Source organism: Melospiza melodia, chromosome 29 (genome assembly GCF_035770615.1).
Source record: "Melospiza melodia melodia isolate bMelMel2 chromosome 29, bMelMel2.pri, whole genome shotgun sequence".
Lineage (NCBI taxonomy): Eukaryota > Metazoa > Chordata > Aves > Passeriformes > Passerellidae > Melospiza > Melospiza melodia.
The window spans coordinates 7,607,896-7,616,064 of NC_086222.1; the positions used below are offsets into that span (position 1 = coordinate 7,607,896).

An 8,169-nucleotide genomic window follows, 5' to 3' on the forward strand; every position below is an offset into this window, starting at 1 on the left:
ATAGATTTAGTGTGTAAAGCAAAGGACAGAGGTGTAAAGCAAAGGACAGCACACTCTGTCCTAATTTATGATCTTTGAACAGCCACTGAAGTTGTAAATCAAGGCAAAAATTCCACCAGGTTGCTCAGTGGTGCTGTAGATCAGCACAGTCTTCAGCTGAAAAAAATACTTAAAAAAAGAAGGTAGATAAGGCTTGACACAAGCTAAAGATTGGCTTGGCAAACCTGATCTCATCTCTCAAATGCTTCCTTGGTGGTTTAAGTGGAAAGCTTTACATTTAATGGAAATACTTTGATTTTTAGGGTTGCAGAGGTGTGGAGGAGAAAGCAAGACTGAAGCCCTAGTCTGTCTAAACCCCAGTCTGTAGTCACAGCTATTCAGAGTTTTGACTATAGTTTCCCCAGCTTGCTTTTTAAGGGGCTGGACTTTGCCCAACCTGCTGTGGTTGAGGAGAGAAGCAACGACCAACAGCCTATGATGTTCTTTGATGTACCCAGCTCACCTAGGACCTGGTTGCTGTGATCACAACCCTACAGCTGGGGAGAGGGCTGAGGAATACAGGTCATCAGCAGGCCAGGCTGGGAACTCCTTTCCTCCACGGTGTGGAGTTACTCACCCCAACACACTCATTGAGGTCTTGAGATCATTATTTTCATTAGTGGTGATTCATGTGAAGGGTTTCACAATCGGGCCTGCTGGTGTAATATGTTCCTTTCCACAGTCCCATTTATCTAAAGATCTCCAAATACTTTGTGTACATTAAATTTTAATCCATGTTTTACCATCAGTGATGTAGGTAAGAAGGATTGTTTCCATCTTGCAAATGAGGTAAAATGAGGTACAGAGCAAGAAAGTGAGTTGCCCAAGACTCTGCAGGTTGTATATCTTACACTGAGTTTACGTTTCCCGTATGTAGCTCAATTTCCCTGCCCAAATTTTAAAGGAACATTCAATTTCCTGGGGCTAAGGCTGAGCAGGAATTTGCTATGGTTGTAAATCAGAAGGCCTGATGTGGATCAGAACTTCCTCTAGTATTTGGGAATGTTTGGATTTGTCATCCCAGAACAGCCCTGATCTGAAAAGATTGGAGCAGAACTGGTTTGTTTTTAGGGCTGGTATCAACTGGGTGGTGTAAGATGCAGCATTCAGTCAGTGAAGAACTCTTGGGATGTATTCATCCTCATCTTCCTGCATGGTCAGTGGGATCAGTGTGGGCAGTGGAGGGCGAGGGTGGTTCTGATGCAGTTGCCCATTAGGGGATGGCATGACCTGTGAACCAGACTCTGTTGTCTATTACCTGCAAGCGCAGGGGACTGTCTCAGGTGAACCCTGTCCTAGTTTCCCCAGGGAAACAAAGTTGGGAACAGAATGGGGATATATTCCATCCTTTGCTTGGAGTTCAGTCTCTTGCAGTAATTAGACAGATGATTTCAATGGTTATAATATCTCCTAAAAAAGGAGTGGAAAGGCAGTCCTTCCTTTCTCTGTCCTAGGGTTAGGGTTAGGATTAGGGTTAGGGTTAGGATTAGGGTTAGGGTTAGGATTAGGATTAGGGTTAGGGTTGAAGTTAGGGGTCTCCAGCCTAAGAAAATCTGTGCAGTTTGGGAGAGGGAACAGGTTGACGGGGGGAATATTCTTGCTTGTCCTTTAACAAGCGAATGGCAGAGCCAGGAAAGCCCTTGCTGTCTCCCTGCTCTCCCCTGCCCTCCCATTGCTCAAACACATCTGCACTGGTGTGACCTCCCTCTGCCTGTGCTTCCTCCCCGCCAGGCTCCCCCTCTCTCCGGGCCTACCCGCTCCTGTCCGTCATCACGCGCCAGCCGCCCGCGCTGCCCGCGCTGCTCCCGGCCGCCGGCAGCGCCCGCCTGCTGCCAGCCCAGCCCTGCCTGGGCACCCCGGGCACCGAGGGTCCCCCCAGCGAGGCCCCGGGCAGCAGCGAGTCCGAGGCAGAGCAGCCCCCGCCCCGCTCCAAGAAGCCGCGCCGCAGTCGGACCATCTTCACCGAGATCCAGCTCATGGGCCTGGAGAAGAAATTCCAGAAGCAGAAGTACCTCTCCACCCCTGACAGGTAGGTTGGTGGCTCACACCAGGAATAGGGATGAGCAAAAGGGATGTTCCAGTCCTGCTCAGCTGTTCCACAGTGAACATTCCCTGGCTGGGAGTGCTGCCTCTTGCCCCACCGAGTTGCTTCTGCCGTTGGCTGCGGCCATGGCAGGTAACCTGATTCACATTCAAGGCTGCTTCTCCTGGGATCAAAGGTGACACAAATAGATAATATCAGTGGAAATGTCAGATCATACACATGGTTGGGAGCAGTTCTCCAGGCTCAGAGATCTCCTCAGAGAAGAAGGATCTCTGCCCTTCCAACTCCTGCTGCACACTTGAAAAACGATGGAGCCTGTCTCCCCCTGGGATCTGCTGGCTCGTGTCTGTGTGGTCATGGTATCTTCAGCTGCTCCTGAGCTGGCTTTTATCCAGCACCTTGGGCAGCAATTCAGTGGGAAGGTTCATAAGTTTGGAAAGCAGAGCCTGGAGTTGTAAGGTGCCTTGCAAAGGCACAGGCAAGTTCTTAGGCACTGCTTGGTACCACATGGGCAAACCAAACTAAGAGAGATTTCAGCTTTTTTAAGGGCTTTGAATCCTACTCTGAAAATTTAAATTATGGTAAAATGACCCATCAAATTCCTAGGAAGTTTGTAAACCTGGAGAAGGTTTGAAAGGTATCAGGCCCTACACTCCACAGAGGGCAGTGTCCCAATATTTAAATTGATTCTGAACATGGCATTTTCTGCTCCTGTCACCAAATTGCTGCAGGCAAAAATTCCTGCTCATAGCCAACTTGCCTCATGGAGTTTCAGAGTTCCTGCTATGCCTGCACTGACTCCTCACAACTTCACATCACCAGATGGTTGACACTTCACTGAGGCACTCAAGGCTGGTAGTTAATAATCTCATATGACTGTTCCTTGGCTTCATTGAGGACGATGAGCAATTTCTGCCCATGTACCACTTCCCCTGTGTTTGTTTCCTTGGGTTTCCAGGCAGTGCTGGTTGCACTGAGGTATGTGCCAAGAGATGGCAGCTGGTTGCAAGTGAACCAGGTGTTACCAGACATGAGCACTAAGGCACAGAGGGTTAGCTAAGCCAAGCTTCTCTCTGTAAACTCATGGCTGAAAACCTGGCAAAGCAGTGAATTGTGATCTGTGTTCACTTCTGCAGCTTTTGGCCTGGATAGAAGATTGTAACCCTGGGAGGGCACCTGAAACCCCTGGTTTATCATCAGGGTGATAACTCTGACATGTTCTTCTCTTAACAGTAGTGGTGTCTTAGATCAATGGCTTCAGATGTGATGTAGTGGCAGAACAAGCCTGCAGGTCCAGAGTGAATCTGGAGTGGGAGAGAAGCATGAATCCTTGAGTGTGAGGTGGAGCACAGAGAGCTGGGGTGGGGTATGTGGGTGTTTACCAATGTAAATCTGGTTGCCCAAGGAGCCCAGGTGTAACAAAGCTTTCCTTATGAAAAACTTGGCCTTGACAAATGTGTTTGCCCATCCAAAGGCAAGGAGATATTTGCCGAAAAGTCACAGAATGCAGAATACTGTGGAATGTGGCTCTGAGTTGGATCTGTCCCACCTGCAGGACTTGCATGACTCTGAGGGGCACTTTCCTGGCGTGGCTGAGGATTTCCAGCTCCATCCCTTGTGCAGCTCCATTACAAAACCACAGATGCATGGTGCTGTCACCTGTGCGAAGGATCAGGAGCTACTCTGAGCCACATTTGCTTTATATGCTGGGCTTTAATATAGAAATAATGAATGGGTTCACACAAACTTGCATGGGTTGGAGATTTGTGAAGGATGAATCAGGATTATGGGCTGTCTGCCACATATACCCTGCAGCTAAACATACAAAAAAATAAATTAATTTAGAAGCTTAAATTGCCTCAATAAAGAATGTGTATTAAATTGATAGATTTAGATGTACTACTATTCCATGAGAAATGGGCAAATACCACGATCCCCATTCTGAAGGTAGTGAAGGAGAAATATGATACAAAGAGTGGCTGATGATGTGTCTGTTCCCACCTGTTTGCTGCAGGCACCAGGGACCTGTTTTTCAGGGATGTGATGTACCCGTAGCTCCTAACTCATGGGCAAACATGGAGCATCAGCAGCTGGCGTGGAGCAGGTTCATGTCTCAAAGAGGGCAGACAAACCCTGCCATGTCTAGAAAAGAGAGCTTGTGAACACCTGCATCTTCCATAGCAGCATCTATCTTTGCATCCTAAATTCACGAGTTGTACCACTTTTGTGTGATCATTCTTGAGACAACTGATCAGAGACACTGCTGAATGCTCTAACAGTGTTGCACTGCCTAGACCTGGCACCTGAGCTCCTCTGGGCTTCAGTAAACTCATTTTGTTGTCTGGTTTGTCTCCCAGGCTCGACTTAGCCCAGTCCTTGGGGCTGACTCAGCTCCAGGTGAAGACGTGGTACCAGAACCGCAGGATGAAGTGGAAGAAAATGGTGAGTGGGTGCTTGTCATTTCTCCAGGGCTCTTAAATGGCTCCTTGCAAAGAACAGAAGAAGCTGAACATAGTGGAGTGACTTGCGTCTATTTATACCAAATTTTGTTTTATTCCTGATCATTTCTCACAGAGATGGTCTCTTTTTTTAAAAGTGTTCACACTGCAGTACATGTGGTGGGCTAGAGGGGACTAAAGGCAGTAGGAGGAGGACAAAGCAAAGAGGTGAAAGAAATGAGAATAGAAGTGAGGGAAAAACCAAAATATCTCCTCCTGCATTTTTATGCATTCCTGTGATCTCAGTGCTTCTGAGATTGGTTTTGTGCATAGAAAAAAAAAAAGACTGTGTTGCTCTATGGAAACAGAGAAGTTTTGAGAGCTGATACTAATTTTTACTTCTCATATCTTTGTTTCACCTTTCACTTTTTCTCATCTTCATGGTCCTTTTCCAGTTAAAATGCTTTTTTATGAAGGTCAGCCACTCAATAAATGCTGGTGGGAACATGATGATTCTCTAGTGGAGGTGTCTATGTTTTCTGATTTGGGAGACAAGGTGCAGTTCTAGGCTGTTCCTTTGGATGCATGTGGCACCTGCAGAAGTTACTGTCACTTCTAACAAATTTGGCATTGCCTTGGATATAGATCTTTGGCTGGAGTGTCTTGTTGCTGCAGGAATGGTGTGTAGAGAGAGGGAGTTAGACACAGGAACAGGATGTCTGAGTTCAGAATCCTGACAGTTCATCTCTTTGCTCCAGGTGCTGAAGGGTGGACAGGAAGCTCCAACGAAGCCCAAAGGCCGTCCAAAGAAAAACTCCATTCCCACCTCGGAGGAGATTGAAGCAGAGGAGAAAATGAACAGCCAGGCTCAGAGTCAGCTGCCGGAGGGATTCCAAGCCTCTGAGGAGCCAAAATTAACAGAGGAAAACCCAGAAGTCCTGTTGGAGACAGAGAAGTCTCCAGAACACATACCAGAGCCTTCCTCAGAGGAGACTACACCATTAAGTTAAAAGGGAGAGAAAGGAGGGGAAAAGAACGGAATAAAAAAAAGATCAAAGAGAAAAATCAAAACCAAATATATATATGTATATATATATTTAAATATGTATGTAGTGGTGTGAGTGTACATATATATATAAATATATATATATATGTATATGTATGTAGACCTTGTGCATAAGTCTGAAGATTGGTCACGTTGTGCCTTTGGGAATCAGCCATCACGGGCCAGGTGGCACGAAGACACCCCTGGGAGTGGTGCCAGCCTGTTCCTCTGGCAGGGGCCTGAGCTGTCCTGCAGGGAGGGCTGGAGCCGGGACATTTCCAGGGAAAGCCACACCAGGACAGCTCCTGGAGAAGCCTGGGGCTCTCCCAGGCAGTGGGAGGCAGGTGTGTGGCTCTGCTGGAGGGTCACTGTGCTCCCGTGGCTTTCTCCTTGCCTTGTGTGGTGCCAATGGACAGAGAGCTTGGCCTGGGCTCAGATCAGGGATAGCCAAGGAATGGGAGCTCTGACAGCACCATTTCCTTGTGTAACCAGCACTTAATTCTGTTAGGGATGGGCCTGACTTAATCAATTTTAGGAAACAGTTCAGACCCCCAGGTTTGCTTTGGCCCAGTTAAGATCAAAGCTTCCGAAGGGAGATCCATACCTGGGTCAGCTCCAATCGCCTCTCCTTGGGTGGTTTGGGTGCTGTGTCTGTGAATTTGCAGTGATGTGGGATAAAACTTGGAATGAAATGAGCGTTTGGATATAAGCCTGCTCCAAAAGCTTTTGGGTGCTTGGATCTGGGACTTTTGCTTTAGGCCCACTTCTAATTTTTATAGGGATTTTTTAAATGAACTGTTAAATGTTTTCAGGGTTTGGGGAAAATGGTGGATTTCCAAAGTTGCTGCAGGAAGCTGGCATTTGTTTAAGATGTGTGCCAGGAAAAGATGTGCATCATGTTTCATAGAGTCTTGTTAAGAGTGCATTTTGCCCAAAGGCTGCAAGAGATGTATTAAGATAACCTTTATTTTTTAATTAAAAATAAAATACATAAATTAAACAGTTGTTGCTGTTGTTTCTCTTCCAGAGATTCTCATTTCAGAGTATCAGGCAGAGGCTTTTCTGGAATAGGTTTTTCTATTCCAACAAAATCTGGAGGAAATAGACATCATCAGATTTTCCTTAACATCACTCTACAACATGCTCTGTGTAAACTATTTGTAGCACTTGCTGAGGGAGGTGAGGGTGTTGTAAATGCCACCTTGTCACTGGGTGAATGTGTTAGAACAAGGGCACTATTTTCTATCACCTCCTCCAGTTTTGGACACATATTTAGTGGCTCTGTGAAGATGATTTCTGAATATTCCTTTTTTGGGATGGCAAGGATTCACGCACAGTTCTCAAACGGTTTATCCAAGCAGTGTTGAGTGGGGAGAAAGGGATTCTTTTCCCCCCAGTGTCTTGCTCAGTGGTGTTTGGTAGTGTCTGATTCCAGCTCTGCATTAGCTCTGGATAATCAGGTATCATAAAATAGGTATTTGGTAAAGGACTTGTGCAGTTCATATCCATGGTTGAGTGTCTCAGCTTGGCAAGGCTTTTCCACGGCTGCCATGCATCCAACCCTTGCTGCTGTTTGTTCTCCATCCAGCCAGTGACTGAAGATGTGCTTTAAAACTTGAAAACAGCTTTCAGAAAGGTAAAAATAAATAAGTCATATAAGCACAGTGGTGTTTGTGGGACATCCTGTCTTAGAACAGTGCTAATGTTAAAAAATGTGGGTTTCATCTTTCCTTGAAGAAATGAATCTGTATAATCCTGCCTGGGGACTGACTTTTGAAATGGCTTAATAGAGAAATACTTTCCAGGTAATCCTCTTTGTGTATATTTACAGTGTGTGAGACAGAGATTACACTTCCATGTGGTGAAACTCCAGCTTCAGCCAAGCCAGGGAGTGATGTGCTCCACTCCCTGTGTGTCCAGTGCACAATAATCAGCTTGGAAAAGGCAGCCACTGGTGTAAGGGCATCGACAGGTTTGCACCTAAATCTGAGCCAAATGTACCAGAACTGGGCAACACTCATGGGCAAGGAGCTTAGAAAATACCTGGGGTTTGTTACCTTTTAGGTCCTTTTTTATTGTGTCACAGTGAACTAGAAATGGGATGAAACATTTCCCTCTTGCCTGTTCTGTTGCGAACACAGGCTGTGAACTGCAAAGTGTTTCCTCTGCCATTAAATGCATCAAAATTTAGTTGTCTTTGAACATTTTTCTTTCACAGAGCCCAGACATGCTTGTGACAGCCCCAGTGAGAGGCAAAGGTGGTGAGGCAGGATTTTGCTGGAGCTGTAGTGCAATGTCTGAGTTGTTGCACATTCTTTATCTGTGGATGTCTTTTTTTTCCTCTTCTTTCCAGAATTGTGCTGTAGTTCAACCGTATCTACTGGACTAGAAATAACATTTAATTTTAAAAGGCCTATGGCCTGTTTATACAGGAATTAGATTACATGGTCTATGAAATATGTAATCAGCCTCTATTGTTCTTGGATAGTGGCATCAGCACTCCTATCTCCACAGAAAATGCTTCCACAAGTCTCAAATGCCACAGTACTCAGGGAGAGTGAAGAGAGCAACTGAGTGGAAATCATTTGTCTTATCATGAGTTT

General features: G+C 45.9%; 1 protein-coding gene across 1 annotated transcript in view; it reads left to right on the forward strand.

The window, feature by feature from the left end:
• Positions 1–6,566, forward strand: part of BARX2 (BARX homeobox 2) — a 32,913-nt gene extending 26,347 nt beyond the window's left edge. Inside the window, exons 2-4 of the mRNA XM_063178458.1 lie at positions 1,771–2,068; positions 4,441–4,525; positions 5,280–6,566. Coding sequence (XP_063034528.1) covers positions 1,771–2,068; positions 4,441–4,525; positions 5,280–5,531 — 635 coding nt within the window. The 3' untranslated portion in view covers positions 5,532–6,566. The remainder of the gene's footprint in view (positions 1–1,770; positions 2,069–4,440; positions 4,526–5,279) is intronic.
• Positions 6,567–8,169: the final 1,603 nt, after the last annotated feature.